Source organism: Haliotis rubra, unplaced genomic scaffold (genome assembly GCF_003918875.1).
Source record: "Haliotis rubra isolate DU_JTF1 unplaced genomic scaffold, ASM391887v1 Scf109, whole genome shotgun sequence".
Lineage (NCBI taxonomy): Eukaryota > Metazoa > Mollusca > Gastropoda > Lepetellida > Haliotidae > Haliotis > Haliotis rubra.
In genome coordinates, this window is record NW_025764992.1 from 931,282 (window position 1) to 954,165 (window position 22,884).

Genomic DNA, 22,884 nt, shown 5'->3' on the forward strand with positions numbered 1-22,884 from the left:
TAATATGGGTAGTATTATGTGTATTTTCTGAAAAGTGTCTGAAGGAAGTTAGATGAGTACTTGCAACAAATATTTAAATATTTGGTAATTATGTAAAGAATTACATCACCTGATTAATTAAAGTCACAGCAGGTGTTTCACTGCACCTAATTGTCATTGTGTTTATGATTGATGTACTTTAACGTCACTGGTTTCCTTGTCATCTCATTTACATACTGTACAGACAGACCTGATGTAGAAAACTGGCCTCCAGTAGTGAGATCTAGTCCTTAGAACAAGCCACACACACAGACTGTGACTAGATCTAGTCTTGAATTCTGGTCGCCTGAAGAGAGACCAGATCTGATCTTTGAATCAGGCCATGCATTTACAGACTAGATCTAGTGCTTGACACAAGGCAATCATGGACTGACTAGATCTGGTCTTGAAGACTGTCTGCTGTAGAGAGGCTAGATCTAGTGCTTGAGTCAAGCCATTCATGGACTGACTAGATCTTGTCTTGAAGACTGTCTGCCAGAAGAGAGATGAGATCTAGGGCTTCAGTCAGGCCACTGGAAGCGAACCAGGCCAACGGGAGGTCCCACCCGAGGAGGCCAAGATGATGGATGGTTGAATCACGCGACTGAACTCACGACATCACTCACAGCTCTATTAGTCACAAAACTTTTCTACGGTTTAGAAATATATGTGATGGTTTCGACTACATGGATTCCAAAATAATATGGGTAGTATTATGTGTATTTTCTGAAAAGTGTCTGAAGGAAGTTAGATGAGTACTTGCAACAAATATTTAAATATTTGGTAATTATGTAAAGAATTACATCACCTGATTAATTAAAGTCACAGCAGGTGTTTCACTGCACCTAATTGTCATTGTGTTTATGATTGATGTACTTTAACGTCACTGGTTTCCTTGTCATCTCATTTACATACTGTACAGACAGACCTGATGTAGAAAACTGGCCTCCGGTAGTGAGATCTAGTCCTTAGAACAAGCCACACACACAGACTGACTAGATCTAGTCTTGAATTCTGGTCGCCTGAAGAGAGACCAGATCTGATCTTTGAATCAGGCCATGCATTTACAGACTAGATCTAGTGCTTGAGTCAAGCCATTCATGGACTGACTAGATCTGGTCTTGAAGACTGTCTGCTAGAAGAGAGACTAGATCTAGTGCTTGAGTCAAGCCATTCATGGACTGACTAGATCTTGTCTTGAAGACTGTCTGCCAGAAGAGAGATGAGATCTAGGGCTTCAGTCAGGCCACTACTGGCCACATGTAAGAGAGTTTCAATGTCGCCAGAGTCATGAAGATAAACAGGTGTTCCTCACTTAAAGTCCTAACTGAACTGTCAAGGAGGAATGAAATCTCACTCAGCAATACTCATGTAAATCCTTTGGCATTTGTTTCAATCATCTGAGCTTCATCAAAACAATCTGTCCCAGTCCATAACAGCACCTGTAGTAGCAATTGGCCTAGTATTGTCACATGTTTCTTCCAAATGCGTGATCATGGATGAGAAATCCTCAGGGTAATTTTGATTTTCTTTGGAAATGACCTGTTAAATGATTTGTAGTGGGAATGCATCAGGTTTTTATAGGGATCAAGATGTACAAAATATGTTCAACATGCCGATACTGATGTTTTAGCAAGTCGTAGTTTACATTACACATGAACACATCAGCTATTTTGATACACGTTGTCTTCAATGTTCAAGATGTGATCTAGTGTCAGTTTACTGGAGTTGAGAGTTTTTCTCTGAAATATTTTCTTACTTGTGTGCTTGTCAAAACTTGGGACATCACATGCTGGTTTGTCTATATAACCAAGAGTTACCTCCCCTAGTTGTTCCATTTGCATTACAACTTCAGCAAGAGCTGGCTTGTTTGAATGTATTTCTACATTTGCCATTCGTTTACCATGGTTTTAATGTTTGTTACATCACTTTGTGTCATTATTTGGATGAAATATTACTCAAAATCTTTTCATGAAAGTAAGTTGTGATTTTCCTTTCTTAAAAGGCTGGTATAATTTTTATACTGAAAAAAATCATGTTCGACAAGGTTCAGATCTTATTTCAGATTCCACTTTACCTGCAGTGTTAACATAAACTGTTGTGACGTTAACATAGGACATGTTGAATTAAGTATGTGACATTATTTTCTTAAGGTTTCATTACAACCTTGAAACATTTATTAAGGCAAGATGGTGCTAACTGCATTATATTCCTGCATAAGTCATGTTATGTTTCATAGATCACTCAAGTTCAACCACATTCACGAACACACCACAACGAATGTTTAATTGATGATAAATGGCTTATGTGAGATATTTCACAGTAAATAGTTCTCACCTCAACCCTTGTGTGTTGTGATTCCCCATACTTTGCTCTGTCGTCCAGCTTGGGGACGTGCCTCTCTCACGATGGTTCCCAGTACTGGAGACAGGGACTCCATCCCTCCCTGCCGTAATGGAGGGACTTGTATGTACATATTTACTGTGTGTACCTGAAACAGGACATTCACTGGTGCTTCTTCAGCTGTAGTCGCTTGCTCATTGCTAATAATGTACAGTTTGCTATATATTATTACTGCAAGGATATATTGTTTTTATTCTGAATATTTTTTTAGGCCAGACTGATTTTATTTTCTGTTTTTGTCTGTGTGAATTACATCCTGATGATTTTAACAACTGCTTAGAAACTATAATAAATCTGTTTGTCAAAGACTACTGAAATGAGTAATTGAAGAAGTGCCATTAAATGAAATAATTTTGGTAAAATGTTTTTGGTTGTATTATGGTCAAAAAATTTATTTCTTGATATCCTTAAATTAAATTAACTTCAAATCATGCACCCTTTTTTTGTACATAAAAACTTGTGGCATTTTGCTTTGTGTATTGAGTAAAAATTCATTAAGAATTTCAATTAGCCTGGCCTTAGAGTGAACATATACATTTACATGTGTGTTTTGTTGATAATCCTTTCATCTTATTTTGTAAATATGCATGAATAGGAATTCTTACTAATTTCATTGCCTTTGTTAAGAATACATCTGGAAATATATGTGTTTTGTTAACAATTTCAATGTCTGTATCACATGAACATTTGTTATCATTGTCACACAGATTGCTGTATCTCAAATTTCTGTTAGTAAGGAAATATAAGCAGATTAGTTTCTTATACTGCTGTATGGGATTATTTTCAGGTACCTTGAGCTAGTGTTCCCTGAATGTGACTTTGTTGTGTACAGTCATGTGACCATTGTACAGTCATGTGACGATGCTGTATGTCATGTGACGACACTGTATGTGTCATATGATAATAGTGTAACATCATGTGTCAGTGTACATGTCCCAACATTGCAGAGGTGGACAAATCAGTCTATTGTCATTGAAAATAACAGCAAAGGAAACGATAAATTCATATTATTTTTGTTTCATCTAAGGTAATTGGATGTATACATAGTATCTGTGGATGTAATTATTAAAGTAATTTGCATTAGATTATTTTCGTGTTTTTGCTGAAAGCTGAAGTATAGGATGTATATCATCAGGGGTGGAAATAACTTTAAAATTGCTAGTGTACTCCAGTACAGTGGCACATGTAAAATCACTTGCCCTGATAATTTTTCCGCTATACCGGCCGATTTTTGTGGGTGATTTTTTTTATATAAGCAACATAATTAACATTGGAATGTCAACCGGACACCGGTACAGCGTGATATACAAATGTGTTTGCCCGACAGAAAAAAACACTGGACTCAGACGTCGGGCAATGGGTTATTTCCACCCCTGATCATATGTATAACGTATATTTGATGTCTAAGATTTGAGCAGTTTTCTTTAAGTCATGTTGTCATAAATGTGCTTTTAACTTAGCCCAAAAATTCAAGGACCTTTAAAGTTTTATGTTGCTCAAGTTATGTTAAGAATATGGGTAGGAACATTTGTCTGCACCTGCACTGTGATCATGTGACATCAGCATACAAATCATTTGACATCAGTGTGTGAGTCATGTGACACCAATATTTATGTTGTGCTTTAGAACTAGAGTATGAGGTCTTTTTAAATCCAACTCCCTTTTTAACTGATCCACAGTGTTACTTAGACAGATGGTTGTTGCTTTATATTTTACAGATCGACTAGAGTTTGCAAATATGTGTTTCAGTGTTGTATTTTATTCCTGCTTAAACTGCAGGATTTCAATTATGAAAAGTTTCTTTCATGTCATAATGGGTTTTTTTCCCCTTAAGATATGTATGCATTCCGTCAAAAAATAATACCCCTTGGAAACTAAATCTGTAAATTTAACAACATAAGACCTTTTTTTCGCAGCATGAAACTGATTCTGAATTACAGATAAATGTACTGTGCATAGTTTTAGAGAGTAGTTTATTTCTCTCAAGTTCACATGCTTCTATATAGGAAGTAGTGCAGAAATGTCTTAGGTGTAGAAACTTTCATGAATATATTTCTGATTTTGAAGACTTAGGTTTAAAACCTGAATCATTCAAACTGAATTCACTCGTTTTTGTGCCCAAAATGATGCACTTTTCAGCTGGAAAAAAATCTCAGGAATACAAAAAAGAATTGTATGAAAAACAACAGCAGAATTTATTTCTTTAATAACTTGATAGTTTAATTCCAAGATTTAGTGACACATTTTAGATAACTTCTCACGGCTTAAACAAATACTACAGGGGCTGATGCAGGATTTGGAGTGTGGGGGGGTGGGGGGTTGCAATATAAGTCATGAAGTCCAAAGGTTAGGGGGAAATGCTCCTCAGGAAACAAAAAAATTTCGGCGGAGTGGGGGACACACACACTCACACCTGGATCCGCTCCTGTACTATGTCTTGGTCAAGTTAAGGAATATGCCTGTAGATCTTGTGATGGGCACAATATGATTTTCGTGTGTCTTCCTGTTTACACAAACCTTTCAATGAAATAAATTTAGATTACGATGACATTTTTTGGTTTTTATTATTGGCTCGTAACTCTGTGAATGATGACTTGCAACTTTGGTGAACCCCGCGACCTTACACCTGGGGTATGTTTTATTTGCTAACTCATGTGCTGGCGTCTTATGTTCGTGAAACTCCTGACACAAGAGGATGAGTCATAAAGGAGAAAAACTGGATGGTTCAGGTTAGGTGACTTGAGTCAACTCTGTTCGTGCATTTATCTAACTGTCGAAATATTTGCTAATTACACGATTTTAAAACTCAAACAAACCACACATCACAGTTCTCATTTTTAATAAACACTTAACAAGTACGGACTCGATCGTACGATAGTTACCCCGAGTTGTCTCCCTTATTCCAGCCAGTGATTAGCATCCTGTCGGATTGAGTTTGTCGGATTTGTGTCATCTTGTTTCACAAAATCTGTAACAGAGGGTAACGACACTGAATGTAACAAAAAACTACACCACCTGAATCTCACATGAGTCATTCCGATGACAACATATTCGCGAATGAGAAAAAACGGAGACATTTTGTTTGCTCCATGCAGCAGTAGACCAGGAAGCTGTTGTAAAATGTTTACACAAATAAACGCAACTCCTGTCCAAATTTAAGTTATATTTACCAGGCTTACCACTGGTACAAATATTTACACGCTCAATGACCAAAATACGCACTCGTGGGACCAATAAACTACGAAATATTTACACGCACTCACTGACCCGTGTATGCTTTTATAAACACCCACTATCCCGCTATAGATACAATGTACATTGACACGCAGTTATCTCATCCATAAGTGAATCAGCACTCGCTAAGTACAAAGTCATGCATTCACCCATCAACCAATAAATGCGCGGAAAAACCTCCACAAAAAGAAATACATAGCCAAGTGGATCAGACAAACCAGTGACACATCGGCCAGGGCATATTTACGCGCGGTGGTTACTATTGCAAGCGTTCAACCATCTAGTCTCTCCTAACAACAAGTAGATGTTGTTGGTGACCTGCTCTTATCAGGTGTTTGATGCTCATGTTGTTGATCACTGGATTGTCTGGTCCAGACACGATCATTTACCGACCGCCATATAGCTTGAATATTGCTAAACCAGACAAATGGGCTTCACACATTGTATCCATGTGCGGAACCGAACCCGTGTCTTCGGCGTGACGAGCGAACACTACCCCTCCGCCCACTAGCTCGGGTGTAAGGAAGTCCCACAGATCGGGTGTTGTGTAACCTGTTTTATAAGTATACATACGGTATGTCGTGACATTCTGACTATACTAGCAATACCACTTGTTGGTTTCTAGTTTACGTTTTTAAACGGCAATGTGTCAAAATGTTTTATGTTCTTTAGAAGAGTTTGAATATTTTTTTGGCCAGACATATAAATCTGATACATGCAAAGGACTGTGTGCATAGTGACGCCGCAAGATAGGTTGTTAGCTTCGTTAGTGACGCCGCAAGATAGGTTGTTCGCTTCGTTAGAGCAGATTTTTGTCCTAAAAATAAAAAAAGGATACATAACCGAGGAGGACAGAGAAAGGGAACGTTATAAATAACTTTGTGAACGTGCTTCTCGAACACCTGGGTTAGATTGCAGTCTCCCTGGTTAGAGCGTAGATATGATAGCAACGATCTACGTCTGGGAAAGCAGCTTTTCCCACTCGCGCAACATTACATGTAATGGCAGTCCTACTGTCCGACTTCATTATTACAGGAGTCCGTTATTCATGGATAATATTATCTTCTACCCATCTGACATGAGAGTATGGTTCGTTATAACAGATTTATACCTATATCCAATGTGGAAATAACCGAAGTTCGACATATCCATTATAATACATAGATGATATTATATGAGTGCCCATGTCATACTATGTTTACGACACGAGTGCCTAAATGTTATTTCCCGAGCGATAGCGAGGGATACACCGGTATTTAGGCACGAGTGTCGTAAACATAGTATGATAAAAAAATATGGGCACGAATATGATATACTGTTTATTACCGAAGACGTCAAATTAAGGAAAATAAATCCAAATCTACTTTCAAACAAAAGCTGGGTACCCGCTGTCGCCGGATGTAGAACGCAACGTCACAGAAGAAACGTGATGTCATAGCATTGTTCATGACGTCACGTCACCATGACAAAGTGATAGTTTGCCCATGGGCATCGTATGAAACAAAAAAAAATTATGAACCCCGATATTTTCATCCCCGTAGGTAATAAAACCCGTTACTATATCTACCACCCTTTGGTTCGTTGTAGAAGAGTGTTACCTATATTCGACTTCGAGAGAAATATTATCACCAGTATCATCCACCACACCTTACCTATATTTGACAATGAAAGCTAGGGTTTTCTTTTCTTCTGTAAATAATACAATCCGTTACTTCTACCACCATTTGATTCGTTACAGAAGATCGTTAACTATATTCGACTTCGAGAGAACCGGAGTTCGTTAAATCTTAAACTAATATCCGAACATGTACCACATCTAAGGTATTATGGTTTGGTTCGTTAGCCTACAGAAGATTGTTAGCAATATTCGACTTCGAGAGAACCATAGTTCGTTATGTCCTAAAATAATATCCGATCACGTACCACATCTAAGTGGTACTTGTTGGTCCCTGTCTGGCGCTCGGCATTAATGGGTACATCAATGACTGGTCGGCTCGGAGTCAGTATAATGTGTCAGAGTGGGGTATTTATGCTTCACTGCACAGTCTGGGCTAGTACAAGCAGCCGCACATACACATACACACGCATGCACGTCGTCATATGAGCGAAATATTCTCAAGCACGACGGTAAACCCAATTTCACCTCACCTCACCTCACTTAACCAAAGGTACAGATATATACGATAGTCCTCATGTGAATGGTGTCTTTACCATGCATACAACTTGTACGTCAGCGAGAAACTGGGTCTACAAGCAGTGAGAAACGGGGTCTACCAGCAGTGAGTAACGGGATCTACCCCGGCAAGTCGCGGGCATGTCCGTGTTAAACAGGACACCAGACTATACTCCACCAGATCCGATGGTCAAGCAGTAATACAACTAATTTAAGGTGACTCCCGCTATAAAACAGCATTTAGGCCGACAAGGTGAGAATATGAACATTGTATAAAACCCACAAGTATATATCTAATGTTTGTATGTACATGTGGCCTAGTTATACGTTACTGTCGGACCCGTTAAACAAAGACTGCTCCAAGGCTGTACAGAACGCTAAGCCCATGGATGAGTGAGTGAATGAATATGGTTTTACGCCGCTTTTAGCAATGTTCCAGCAATATCTCGGCTGTGGACACTAGACATTGGCTTCACACATTGTACCCATATGGGGAATCGAACCCGGGTATTCGGCGTGACAAGCGAACGCTTTAACCACTAGGCTATCTTACCGTCCAATCCTTTAAACAGGCATGTCTAAATGCCAGTCTGTTAGAGGCATATTTATATTTTTTAGAAATTATCATTTAAACTATTAATTATTACCTTAGAGACTTGTGCAAGTCTAACCAGGATGTCACAGATCTAAGCCCTGGTACAGACGTCAGTGTAAGATCAGACAAAAATGACTTTTTTGTATGTTAAACTATGAATAAAAAATTGTCTCTGTGGTTTTCCCGAACAATGGTTGAACGTTATCCGTCCTATTTATAACGGTAAAGGAAGTACAGAGGACCCTGGAAATTTCCGGCCCATAAGTATCATAAGTTGCCTTGGTAAATTATTTACCTCAGTTCTCAATAAAAGGTTAAAATTATGTTGAAAGTAAAAATAATTTATCAGAATCACATGCAGGTTTTAGACACGGCTACTCCACTAACGACCTTAGTTTTAGCCCTTATGCTATTATTGACCTACTTAAAAACAGAAACAAACAATTGTATTGTGATTTTATTTATTTTCAGAAAGCTTTCAACAATGTTTGGAGCATAGGTTTATGAAAACGTTATTAGCATAAGATATTGATGGCAGGCTAATTCCAATTATTGTTAACATGTGCGATGGTATTCATTCACGTGTGTGTTCAAATAAAGTTTTTTTAGAAGAGGTGGTATAAAGTTAATTCCCCAGAGCAATGGTGTTGTAATGACAGTGTCCCAAAGGTTGTTGATATGTTTACTGATTTAGGAATAGTTTTTAATTGTAATAACCATTTTTCAAAGGCACAGAGTCAGTTTCCATATATACAATAATATCGGGTAGCTCTCTCTCAATCCTGGTATTTTATCAGAGTCACGTGAACCAATCAAAACTCGACATTCTTACACGAGGCTGGATAATGGTTGTTATATCGGCAGTATATTATCTTATACGTCGGAGATATTTGAGTATAATAAGGGATTGAATATGGAAAGGTTACATCTGGAATTTTTTTGTAAAAGGTTGTTAGGGGATAAGAAATCAACATGTAATTCGATGGTTTACGGAGAGTTAGGTCGTAATCCGCTTTTATTCAAGACAGACTGACTGAGTTTAGTTTTACGCCGCTTTTAGCAATATTCCAGCAATATCCCGGCGGGGGACACCAGAAATGGGCTTAACACATTGTGCCCATGTGTGGAATCGAACCCGGGTCTTCGGCGTGACGAGCCAACGCTTTAACCACTAGGCTACTCCACCGCCCCCTTTATTTAAGAGGCAATATAATGTGATTAAATATTGGTGTAAGCTTCTTGAGTCTGATAGTATTATTTTACGGTGTTGTTATGAATATTTGTATGAGGAGGTGGTGTTAAGAATTAGACGTATCAGGTAAAATATATTTTGTCAAGCATTGGTTTCAGTGAAATATGGTTAAGGCAGGAATTACCTGTAGATTAATTATCAGTTTCTAAACAAAGAATTAATGATCAGTATATACACTTTATTTTCAGTCAGTTGTCCAACTCGTCGGAATGTGTAATTTATAAAATGTTATCAATCAATGTTCGCTTTAATATTATTTACGTAAATCGATTCCATATCTCTATAGGAAGTATTTATCCAACTTCCGACCCAGCCCCCATAACTGTGCGGTAGAAACTGGCAGATACCGAAGCCTAAGTCATGCTAATCGTAAATGTTTAATGTGTAAAGATGATATCAAAATTCCGACCCAGCCCCCATAACTGTGCGGTAGAAACTGGCAGATACCGAAGCCTAAGTCATGCTAATCGTAAATGTTTAATGTGTAAAGATGATATCAAAATTCCGACCCAGCCCCCGTAACTGTGCGGTAGAAACTGGCAGATACCGAAGCCTAAGTCATGCTAATCGTAAATGTTTAATGTGTAAAGATGATATTGAAGATGAATTGCATTTTACATTAAAATGTCCATCATATCAAATTATAGAATAATGTATACTCATGGCCAATAATGGTTGTCACCCCTCCCACCATAACCCCACCCCACCCACAAATGTCCACCCCACACACCCTCTCAAATTAAAAATTGAAGGGGTGACAACCATTATTGGCATGAGTATATATCAAACCATATTATTACAAATGTCCACTCTGTACAGGTAAATGTAATAAACGAATAGAACGAGGAGTTTATTACACAGCCACTTCGTCATCATTTACATAATCAGTCAATAGTAGAAAAGTTTACAATTAATTATTAGAACATGTTCACAATACAATCAGGTATCAAAGTACACAAACATCACATGTAGATTCGTTACACATACTACATTAATCACGATACACATTCCAAAGTATACAACGTAATGCAAATGTTCAATACTCTACACATCACTGCAGTGGGCGTTCATACAATCTACATTCGATAACAGTCACAAAACAGCACAGTGTTCACAACGTAATGCAATAGTTAGGGTCCCCGACACACTCTATACATTCTATGATAGTCACAAAAAACAATCTTAAACAGTAATACAGAGTATATGAGAAATACATGTACATGTATATCAAAGGATGCCACGTTCCACATCAGCCTGAGGTAAGGTGAGGTGAAATTGGGTTTAACGTCGTGCTTGAGAATATTTCGCTCATATGACGACGTGCATGCGTGTGTATGGGTATGTGCGGCTGCTTGTACTAGCCCAGAATGAAGCTGGTTTTGATAGTGCTAGCCCACTGAGATACCATGCCGCAGTGAAGCATGATACCCCACTCAGACACATTATACTGACTCTGAGCCGACCAGTCCTTGTTGTACCCATTAATGCCGAGCGCCAGGCAGGGACCAACAAGTACCATATTTTAACGTCTTTTGGTATGACACGGTCGGGGATCGAACCCGCGACCTTCCGCTCTCCGGGCAGACGCTCTAACCACTACACCACGGAGGCGGTCACATCAGCCTGAAGGTAGTGGCAAGGGTTGCAATATATAGTTAAGGTACAATAGATTAAACATAAGACAAAACAGCATAAACATTTTAACAAGCTTAAGGTAGAAGAAAGTAGTGTTTCTTACCTGAGTGAATTTACTAGACAGCCACCCAATGATTTGTGACTGTTGTCCGTTTTTGCAAATAATCGCGTTCACAGATAAACTTACGATAACGTTGTTATTGTGAACTTGAGATTTAGTTTGACCGAAGCATCGATGATAAATGTGGACAAAGGATGACCAGTCGCGAGTATGTCATGAACGTATATGTGGCATGCGCGTGATTTGACCAACGTGGAATACAAACAGCCGTAAAGACGGAGATACATGTATTGCACCTTGGCTCTGTTAGCTTAAGACATACTGGTCCCGGATTATGTCCGATGTTCGTTATCAATGTGATTCTTGGTTTAAGATTGAGGAACGTGGTCCGGTAGTCTGTAATATTTCATGTTTTCATAATGTCATCAAATACTGGTAAAACTTTGTCCAGTTTTTCCGTGTTAATACAATCAAAAATGGATAAAATCTGCGGGAACCGTTATTAATGAAATTGGCCATAACCTTTACTGGCTATGTCAACAAACTGCCTTTCCCAATGAAATTAAATCTATTATCTCCCTAAGGTTAAATGATGCAGCAACTAAAACATGCACGACGTCTAGAGATTTCGAATTCTTCCTATGGTACCACTTATCGCGTATTCAAAAATGAACTTGTCCTTGAAAAATATTTGACATATATCTGTTTCCCTTGGCTTTTAAATTCCTCTTGTTTAGACCTTCCTGCCATCATTTACCTATAGAAGTAGGTAGGTGGCACAAAATTCCACCTGAAGAGACCCGTGATGATCCGGGTTAGAATTCAGTAACCTATGGGGGCGTTGGGGTAGCCTAGTGGTTAAAGCGTTGGCTCGTCACGCCGAAGACCCGTGTTCGAATCCCCACATGGGTACAATGTGTGAAGCCCATTTCTGGTTTTCCCCCGGCGTGATGTAGCCGGAATATTGCTAAAAGCGGCGTAAAACCAAACTCAGTCAGTCAGCCAGTAACATATGCTTGACGTAAGAGGTGACTAACGGGATCGTGTGGTCACGATCAAAGGAATTATCGGGGATATGATTTTTTTCTGCATTGAAGTTTTTGAAATAATAAAAAAAGTATTAATTGGGGTCAAATTAGGGTCAAACTTTTCCAAAATGAGCGTGTGTCAGTGATATGTAAATATTATTTTGCATTTTATAACGGTGTCTATTATCAAATTTGCAAAAACATTTCCTAACTTCTGCTACTGTTTACAAGATCCTTTTTTGTTATGTAAACTTTTGTGTTTGTTAAAAGTCCTTTTTTTCTGATCTTACACTGACATCTGAACCAGGGCTTAGATCTGTCACATCCTGTTTAGACTTGCACAAGTCTCTAAGGCAATAATTAATATGATTACACAATGCCATTTTAGAAAGTGGTCAAATGCACCATATGTTATATTTGGGATTACACTTTCTTAGTAAAGTACAAATTCTCGTACATTTTGGATTGTGTCCCATCCGGGATTCGAACCCACACCCTCAAAGTCAGGCACCAAATCGCCAGCACACAAAGTCTGACTGTTACGACGTAAATTGTAATAAAAACGCCATTTTTTATTACAATTTACGTTTTTATTACAATTTACGTCAAGTTTATGACAATTTGCTGCAAGTATTACACCGCCACCGCAACTTCCACAAAATGTACGTAGGATAACTTGTAGTCTAGACTGCGGACTGCGATTTGGTGCCTGACTCCCTATCATAACGATGTGTGAGTTTCATTTGTTCTGTTACATCTTATATCGTATTACGATAATCACGGGAGTTAATTCTAAATTAACACAGAATACCCAATGTATCTGTATTTCCAAACTAAATTTTGTGAAGGTGTTCAATATTTTTGCACTTACAATCAGAGTAACTGTGAATGTTGAGTGAGAATCAGTGTGTACATTCAGATAGATTCCGGCGGGACACAAAACCTAGTCACGCTTCTCGACCTATCTCTCTGATTGGTGACTGTACTGAAAAATCCCGTTACTCTCTTTATTACTGAGTGGGGCTGAAAATATATACCATCTGGTGCGTGTTTCGTTATTGTATGTGCAGAAAAATGCTATCATTCTTGGCAGATTGATATTATAATTACCATATGAGAATCCGACGTGTTGTAGAAACCATTGGTTATTGCAATATGTATAAAAGGTAATTGTTGACACCCACGAGCAACTGGTACCAGCCCTAATTGTGACAGATATATGAAGCGTATAGTTAGATTGTCCGGAAACCCGTTATTGAGCGATATCAAGCTAGTTTTAGTTTCGTATTTCACGTTATTTCAGATGAGGAAGAAAACCTCTTGACACCGCAGTTCACACGACGCCTGGACCACGATGGACGTGGTGAAGACGCTCGTGTTGCTGGTCGTCCTCGCACACGTTGTCGTGAGTCTTCCTGTCAACAAACATGATCAGCCTTTAAGGGAGAGGACGTCGAGGTTGACTGAGCTATTCCCCCAGTATATGTTCTGTGAAGAATGCAAGGTAAGTTGAGGGAGTTACTGAGTGAGCTGCCCCAACAATATGTGTTTTGTAAGGAATACAAGGCAGGGTCTGTTATCAGTGAGTGAGTGAGCTGCTCCCACAATATGTGTTTTGTACGGAATACAAGGCAGGGTCTGTTATCAGTGAGTGAGTGAGCTGCTCCCACAATATGTGTTTTGTACGGAATACAAGGAAGGGTCTGTTATCAGTGAGTGAGTGAGTGAGCTGTCCCCACAATATGTGTTTTGTACGGAATACAAGGCAGGGTCTGTTATCAGTGAGTGAGTGAGTGAGTGAGCTGTCCTCCCACAATATGTGTTTTGTACGGAATACAAGGTAGGGTCTGTTATCAGTGAGTGAGTGAGTGAGTGAGCTGTCCCCACAATATGTGTTTTGTACGGAATACAAGATAGGGTCTGTTATCAGTGAGTGAGTGAGTGAGTGAGTGAGTGAGCTGTCCCCACAATATGTGTTTTGTACGGAATACAAGGCAGGGTCTGTTATCAGTGAGTGAGTGAGTAAGCTGTCCCCACAATATGTGTTTTGTACGGAATACAAGGCAGGGTCTGTTATCAGTGAGTGAGAGAGTGAACGTTAACTGTCCCCACAATATGTGTTTTGTACGGAATACAAGGTAGGGTCTGTTATCAGTGAGTGAGTGAGTGAGTGAGCTGTCCCCACAATATGTGTTTTGTACGGAATACAAGGCAGGGTCTGTTATCAGTGAGTGAGAGAGTGAGCTGTCCCCACAATATGTGTTTTGTACGGAATACAAGGTAGGGTCTGTTATCAGTGAGTGAGTGAGTGAGCTGTCCCCACAATATGTGTTTTGTACGGAATACAAGGTAGGGTCTGTTATCAGTGAGAGAGAGAGAGTGAACTGTCCCCACAATATGTGTTTTGTACGGAATACAAGGTAGGGGCTGTTATCAATGATTGAGTGAGTGAGTGAGTGAGCTGTCCCCACAATATGTGTTTTGTACGGAATACAAGGCAGGGTCTGTTATCAGTGAGTGAGAGTGAGTGAGCTGTCCCCACAATATGTGTTTTGTACGGAATACAAGGCAGGGTCTGTTATCAGTGAGTGAGTGAGTGAGTAAGCTGTCCCCACAATATGTGTTTTGTACGGAATACAAGGTAGGGTCTGTTATCAGTGAGTGAGAGAGTGAGTGAGTTAACTGTCCCCACAATATGTGTTTTGTACGGAATACAAGGTAGGGGCTGTTATCAGTGAGTGAGTGAGTGAGTAAGCTGTCCCCACAATATGTGTTTTGTACGGAATACAAGGCAGGGTCTGTTATCAGTGAGTGAGAGAGTGAACGTTAACTGTCCCCACAATATGTGTTTTGTACGGAATACAAGGTAGGGTCTGTTATCAGTGAGTGAGTGAGTGAGCTGTAAGCTGTCCCCACAATATGTGTTTTGTACGGAATACAAGGCAGGGTCTGTTATCAGTGAGTGAGTGAGTGAGTGAGCTGTCCCCACAATATGTGTTTTGTACGGAATACAAGGCAGGGTCTGTTATCAGTGAGTGAGTGAGTGAGCTGTCCCCACAATATGTGTTTTGTACGGAATACAAGGTAGGGTCTGTTATCAGTGAGTGAGAGAGTGAGCTGTCCCCACAATATGTGTTTTGTACGGAATACAAGGCAGGGTCTGTTATCAGTGAGTGAGTGAGTGAGTGAGCTGTCCCCACAATATGTGTTTTGTACGGAATACAAGGCAGGGTCTGTTATCAGTGAGTGAGTGAGTGAAGTGAGCTGTCCCCACAATATGTGTTTTGTACGGAATACAAGGTAGGGGCTGTTATCAGTGAGTGAGTGAGTGAGTGAGTGAGTGAGCTGTCCCCACAATATGTGTTTTGTACGGAATACAAGGCAGGGTCTGTTATCAGTGAGTGAGTGAGTGAGCTGTCCCCACAATATGTGTTTTGTACGGAATACAAGGCAGGGTCTGTTATCAGTGAGTGAGTGAGTGAGTGAGTGAGCTGTCCCCACAATATGTGTTTTGTACGGAATACAAGGTAGGGTCTGTTATCAGTGAGTGAGTGAGTAAGCTGTCCCCACAATATGTGTTTTGTACGGAATACAAGGCAGGGTCTGTTATCAGTGTTTTGTACGGTGAGTGAGTGAGTGAACGTTAGCTGTCCCCACAATATGTTTTGTACGGAATACAAGGTAGGGTCTGTTATCAGTGAGTGAGAGAGTGAGTAAGCTGTCCCCACAATATGTGTTTTGTACGGAATACAAGGCAGGGTCTGTTATCAGTGAGTGAGAGAGTGAACGTTAACTGTCCCCACAATATGTGTTTTGTACGGAATACAAGGCAGGGTCTGTTATCAGTGAGTGAGTGAGTGAGCTGTCCCCACAATATGTGTTTTGTACGGAATACAAGGCAGGGTCTGTTATCAGTGAGTGAGCTGTCCCCACAATAGTGTACGGAATACTGTCCCACAATATGTGTTTTGTACGGAATACAAGGTAGGGAGGCAGGGTCTGTTATCAGTGAGTGAGTGAGTGAGCTGCCCCCACAATATGTGTTTTGTACGGAATACAAGGCAGGGTCTGTTATCAGTGAGTGAGTGAGTGAGCTGTCCCCACAATATGTGTTTTGTACGGAATACAAGGCTGGGTCTGTTATCAGTGAGTGAGAGTGGAGTGAGCTGTCCCCACAATATGTGTTTTGTACGGAATACAAGGTAGGGTCTGTTATCAGTGAGTGACAATATGTGTTTTGTAGTGAGTGAGTGAGTGAGGAGTGAGCTGCCCCACAACAATATGTGTTTTGTACGGAATACAAGGCAGGGTCTGTTATCAGTGAGTGAGAGAGTGAACGTTAACTGTCCCCACAATATGTGTTTTGTACGGAATACAAGGCAGGGTCTGTTATCAGTGAGTGAGTGAGTGAGCTGTCCCCACAATATGTGTTTTGTACGGAATACAAGGTAGGGTCTGTTATCAGTGAGTGAGTGAGTGAGCTGTCCCCACAATATGTGTTTTGTACGGAATACAAGGTAGGGTCTGTTATCAGTGAGTGAGAGTGAGTGAGCTGTCCCCACAATATGTGTTTTGTACGGAATACAAGGCAGGGTCTGTTATCAGTGAGTGAGTGAGTGAGTGAGTGAGTGAGTGAGTGAAGCTGTCCCCTGTTACAATATGTGTGTTTTGTACGGAATACAAGGCAGGGTCTGTTATCAGTGAGTGAGAGAGTGAACGTTAACTGTCCCCACAATATGTGTTTTGTACGGAATACAAGGCAGGGTCTGTTATCAGTGAGTGAGTGAGTGAGTGAGCTGTCCCCACAATATGTGTTTTGTACGGAATACAAGGTAGGGTCTGTTATCAGTGAGTGAGTGAGTGAGTGAGCTGTCCCCACAATATGTGTTTTGTACGGAATACAAGCCAGGGTCTGTTATCAGTGAGTGTGAGTGAGTGAGTGAGCTGTCCCCACAATATGTGTTTTGTACAAGGAATACAAGGTAGTGAGGGCTGTTATCAGTGATATGTGAGTGAGCAGGGTGAGCTGTCCCCACAATATGTGTTTTGTACGGAATACAAGGCAGGGTCTGTTATCAGTGAGTGAGAGAGTGAACGTTAACTGTCCCCACAATATGTGTTTTGTACGGAATACAAGGCAGGGTCTGTTATCAGTGAGTGAGTGAGTGAGTGAGTGAGCTGTCCCCACAATATGTGTTTTGTACGGAATACAAGGTAGGGTCTGTTATCAGTGAGTGAGTAGAGTGAGCTGTCCCCACAATATGTGTTTTGTACGGAATACAAGGCAGGGTCTGTTATCAGTGAGTGAGTGAGTGAACGTTAACTGTCCCTACAATATGTGTTTTGTACGGAATACAAGGCAGGGTCTGTTATCAGTGAGTGAGAGAGTGAACGTTAACTGTCCCCACAATATGTGTTTTGTACGGAATACAAGGTAGGGGATGTTATCAGTGAGTGAGTGAGTAAGCTGTCCCCACAATATGTGTTTTGTACGGAATACAAGGCAGGGTCTGTTATCAGTGAGTGAGAGAGTGAACGTTAACTGTCCCCACAATATGTGTTTTGTACGGAATACAAGGTAGGGATGTTATCAGTGAGTGAGTGAGTAAGCTGTCCCCACAATATGTGTTTTGTACGGAATACAAGGCAGGGTCTGTTATCAGTGAGTGAGTGAGTGAGTGAGCTGTCCCCACAATATGTGTTTTGTACGGAATACAAGGTAGGGTCTGTTATCAGTGAGTGAATGAGTGAGTGCTGTAAGCTGTCCCCACAATATGTGTTTTGTACGGAATACAAGGTAGGGTCTGTTATCAGTGAGTGAGTGAGTGAGTGAGTAAGCTGTCCCCACAATATGTGTTTTGTACGGAATACAAGGTAGGGTCTGTTATCAGTGAGTGAGTGAGTGAGTGAGTGAGCTGTCCCCACAATATGTGTTTTGTACGGAATACAAGGCAGGGTCTGTTATCAGTGAGTGAGAGAGTGAGCTGTCCCCACAATATGTGTTTTGTACGGAATACAAGGCAGGGTCTGTTATCAGTGAGTGAGAGAGTAAGCTAACTGTCCCCACAATATGTGTTTTGTACGGAATACAATGCTGGGTCTGATATCAGTGAGTGAGTGAGCTGTCCCCACAATATGTGTAGCACCCGGTATCAGTGAGGGAGAGAGTGAGTGAGTGAGTGAGCCGCCTCTTACAAGTATTGGTTGCTGTGACTGGGATCTTCATTAGTGAGTTAGCGGGTGATTCGTTTTAATAATAGATACAAAGTAGGCTGTCATGACTGAGTGAGTGATTGAGCTGTGTGTACGGGATCACCCTTGCTCCCACCTAAAACAAATAACATAATGTATTTAAGATTTGTTGCCTTGCCAACTATCTCACAATATACTCACACTTTACCTGTACAGGATTAACCAAGGAAACGACTCATGCCACAATTAAATGATTTATGCCTTAATTGATTACTCCTGTGACTTACACTTCCTCAGGAAAGTCAACTGCGCAGGTGGCGGTGGGGTAGTCTAGTGGTTTAAGCGTTCGCTCGTCACGCCGAATACCCGGGTTCTATTCCCCACGTGGGTACGATGTGTGAAGCCCATTCCCGGTGATATTGCGTGAACATTGCTAAAAGCGGCATAAATCTTAAACTCACTCACTCATCTGCATAGGAAACCATGACAATTTCTAATAAACACAGACACTAAAAACTATACCACGCCAGCCAAATGAAATCAATTTTAAACAGATTTTAAGGTCGAGCTAACCAAGTTGTAGTTTGGGGAACTTAACGATATGTGAGTTTCAATTGTTCTGTTACATCTTATCTCGTATGACAATAATCACGGGAGTGGGTTTTAGCTTTGAGAAAGTATGTCAGTAATATGGCGACGTGTTGATGTGGGTGGAGAACCCGAAGTAACGCAGGTATTAGACGTTTAACACATTAGCAACACCGAGCACGTGTTGAAGCTCATCCCTTGTATTCTAAAATGTATCAACAGGTCGTATTTTTCGGATTGATAATGATTATGATTATGAGAATACTCAGAAAGTGGCCGAAACATAACACGTTTCATTTTGGTGCTCTAGGAAAAGGTCATTCAAATTTCACACTGAATTTTGAAATGTCAAGCAAACATTGCGAAGAGTTTATGTACCGGACAAGTATCTTTAGATCTATAGTCAGGTTAATATAATTGCGAACAGACTCCAGCACTTGAAAGGTATCCCTGTCCAGCTTGGACATTCTGTACGATTGGTTTTCTTCGGGTTACGGGGGTTGGGGTGGGGGAGGTTTTGTCACAGGTAAGGCGTAACAGACACCACCCCTGGTTCTAGGCTCGCCTATGTACTCAACCTAGCCTTGCTCCAAGGCTCTACTGAATGGTAAGAGCATGGATGTATAGTAACTATATCCTTTACAGAGGCAAGTCTAGATAAGCTGACAGTACACAGCAGTCTTTATTATTTTTTAAAATTTCATTTTATTGATTAATTATTACCTTAGAGACTTGTGCAAGTCTATATTCAACCCTGCACGGCGGCGATTTGCGACTTAGAGAACGAGGCCACGTGTGGTCGCGATACAGCATGTTATCTTTGTTACAGCCGGAAAAATTACAGTGGTCCATGTATGTCTCTGTCATGAGACAATGTGTTGTATGATATTTACGACCCTGTGACTTAAGGTCTATTATATGTATTTGATGGTTTACAAGCTTTTGAACTAAAATTAAATTACACTTTGAAAAACGTGTTTTATGTTAGTACCATGTACACTTTGAGTTGGACGGGGAGTTTAGAAGGAGACAGTCTCTTTCTCTGAATCATCTTTCCGGTCACTGCTCAGCGACGTTGTTGAACGTATAGTGTCGCAGTAGGGTCGAAGTCCCCTGTGATATTATATATATATCACGTTTTTCATGTTGCAGTTTCATCATATTTATGCTTAGTCGTGAGAGGAATATCCGCTGTGAGGATATAAATCGTTTCCGTGTTCTATCTTTGGGAGTCATTGAACAGGAGCGTACTCATTGCCCCATACCTCTAACATGAGCTACAAAATACGCAGGGACTCGACCCAGGTTACTCTTGGTAACGTCTGTGACCAATAAGCCCTGAACACACCGGCCCTTAGACGCAGATGATTAATCAATATTTGACAAACTTAGCACTTTGAAATTCTGAAATTATAGATAATTGTGTCTAGATGAAACAGTGAGTGAGTTTAGTTTTACGCCGCAATAATCGAGTCTGGACCAGACAATCCATTGATCAACAGCATGAGCATCGATCTACGCAACTGGGAACCGATGACAACCAAGTCAGCGAGCCTGACCACCGGATCCCGTTAGTCGCCTCTTACGACAAGCATGGGTTACTGTGTATAAAACACACGCAAACACACAAACACTGACACACACAGAAACTCACACAAATAAAACTTGTGCGAAGCACATGTGCTACACTAACATGACACAAGCCAATAAAGCCTGCTGTTATCACCGTTTTGTTTTGACAAGTATTGTACGTTGTATGTTTATTGACACCGTGATAAGGGACCGTTCTTAATTTATGGCTTAGGGTGTGTGTGTGTTTGTGTGTGTGTGTGCGGGAGACCCATTTGACAGACACCCAATTGGCAGACACTGAACTAGAAGGTTAATGAGGGTAACACCTACGGGTATAATGGAACAGTCCACTGTCCAGTGAGTAGAGCAGGGTGAGCCTGAAGCAGGCTTGTTACTGAGAAGTTTGATTGTGGGTAAATAGAACTTTGTTGTGATTAAATGATAAATGATATCTCTTCTCAAAATTGATTTTACTTTCAATTACTATCGAATATAAAACAGGTTTGTCACTTAGAGGTTTGATTGCGTTTATTGATAGAAAAGCCCCCTCCCAATAATAGCATATGTACAACAGAAGTTAATTGAGAAAACGTTTTGTTGGAGAGATATAGATATGTACATATTTGAAAACATTCTGATTTGCAGTAAATGAGACACCTGCATTGCCATGTAAGATACGATTAATACCAATCAGTGTTCTAATTTTAACAATACTTTCTAAAGATTGTAACAGTTTATGTCTTTGAGTAGTATACAATGGACATTCAAGGAAGTAATGAAAAACATTCTCACATCCATGGCCACATTGACATGATGCGTCATATTTTTAAATATGTATTCTAAATAAATCGTAATTAAGTGCACTCGTCATATATCTTAATATTGTGTGCAAAACATATAACTTCTTTATTCCATATGAATAATATTTAGGTTCACATTTGTCTTTATTTGATTTATATGATACAACAGTGTCGCAATTTCTAATAGATAAGCTAATGTTTTCAATATGATGATGCCAACTCCCGTTAGACTAGAAATGTTTATGTCTTTTCATCCATCTTTCAAATAAATAGCATAGCTTCAGTTTGTTCCTGTGTTTTTATTTGGACTATTCCATTATAATGTGTAGGTAACAGGTAGTAGATAATCTGTTCACTGAACCGTAAATGTTGTTGTTTTAAGGTGTCTGCGAACTGGCTGTCTGCGTAATGGGAGGACACCTTGATGTGGCATGTGGGATGATGAATTCAAAACAAAACAGGTCAAGAGTGGTTGTTCCGTGGTAGTTGGGACTCGGTAATGTGTATTTGCCACTGATGGTGTTTGAAATGCACTGCCCGGATTTGCGGCTAAACGAAGCACTTTATGTAATATATATTTCGTTTCACATAAGACCCGTGAAGATCCGAGTTAGAATTGATCTTCAGTAACCCATGCTTGTCGCAAGAGGCGACTAACGGGATCGGGTGGTCAGGCTCGCTGACTTGGTTGACACATGTCATCGGTTCCCAATTGCGTAGATCGATGCTCATGCTGTTGATCACTGGATTGTCTGGTCCAGACCCGATTATTTACAGACCGCCGACATATAGCTGGAATATTGCTGTGTGCGGTGTAAAACTAAACTCACCAACTCACTCACTCGCTCGTTTCACGTAAATATCGTCCGGTATGCGAGGTTTTCGGATATCAGACGTCCGGATAAGCGGGGGTCCACTGTATTGTCTCCACGTCTGTATTCACAGTACATAGTCAACCTGGCCATCACGACTATTGCCTCGAACGAGACTCTGGACTACTTCAAGAAGGATGCGATCTGCATCTGCAAGTACATCAACACATTCCTGAACTATCGTGGTGACGTCATGTGCCCGGGCTTGATCGACGCCTACGGCCCAGTGGTAAGACATACCTCCATTTAATAATAATAATGTATTCATTTTTATTACCTACGAGGGCGAACATATCGGGGTTCATATTTTTCATTCGATGCCCTAGGGCAAAATATCACTTTGTCATGGTGACGTGACGTCATGAACAATGCTATGACGTCACGTTTCTTCTGTGACGTTGCGTTCTACATATGGCGACGGCGGGTAGACAGCCTATGTTTGAAAGTAGATTTGGGTTATT

General features: G+C 40.3%; 1 protein-coding gene across 1 annotated transcript in view; it reads left to right on the forward strand.

The window, feature by feature from the left end:
* The first annotated feature begins 7,937 nt into the window (after positions 1-7,937).
* The window catches only part of LOC124282696 (sphingomyelin phosphodiesterase A-like), a 34,622-nt gene continuing 19,675 nt past the window's right edge, over positions 7,938-22,884 (forward strand). The window contains exons 1-3 of the mRNA XM_046718723.1: positions 7,938-8,081; positions 13,703-13,903; positions 22,497-22,652. Of these exons, the coding sequence (XP_046574679.1) occupies positions 13,754-13,903; positions 22,497-22,652 (306 nt within the window). The 5' untranslated portion in view covers positions 7,938-8,081; positions 13,703-13,753. The remainder of the gene's footprint in view (positions 8,082-13,702; positions 13,904-22,496; positions 22,653-22,884) is intronic.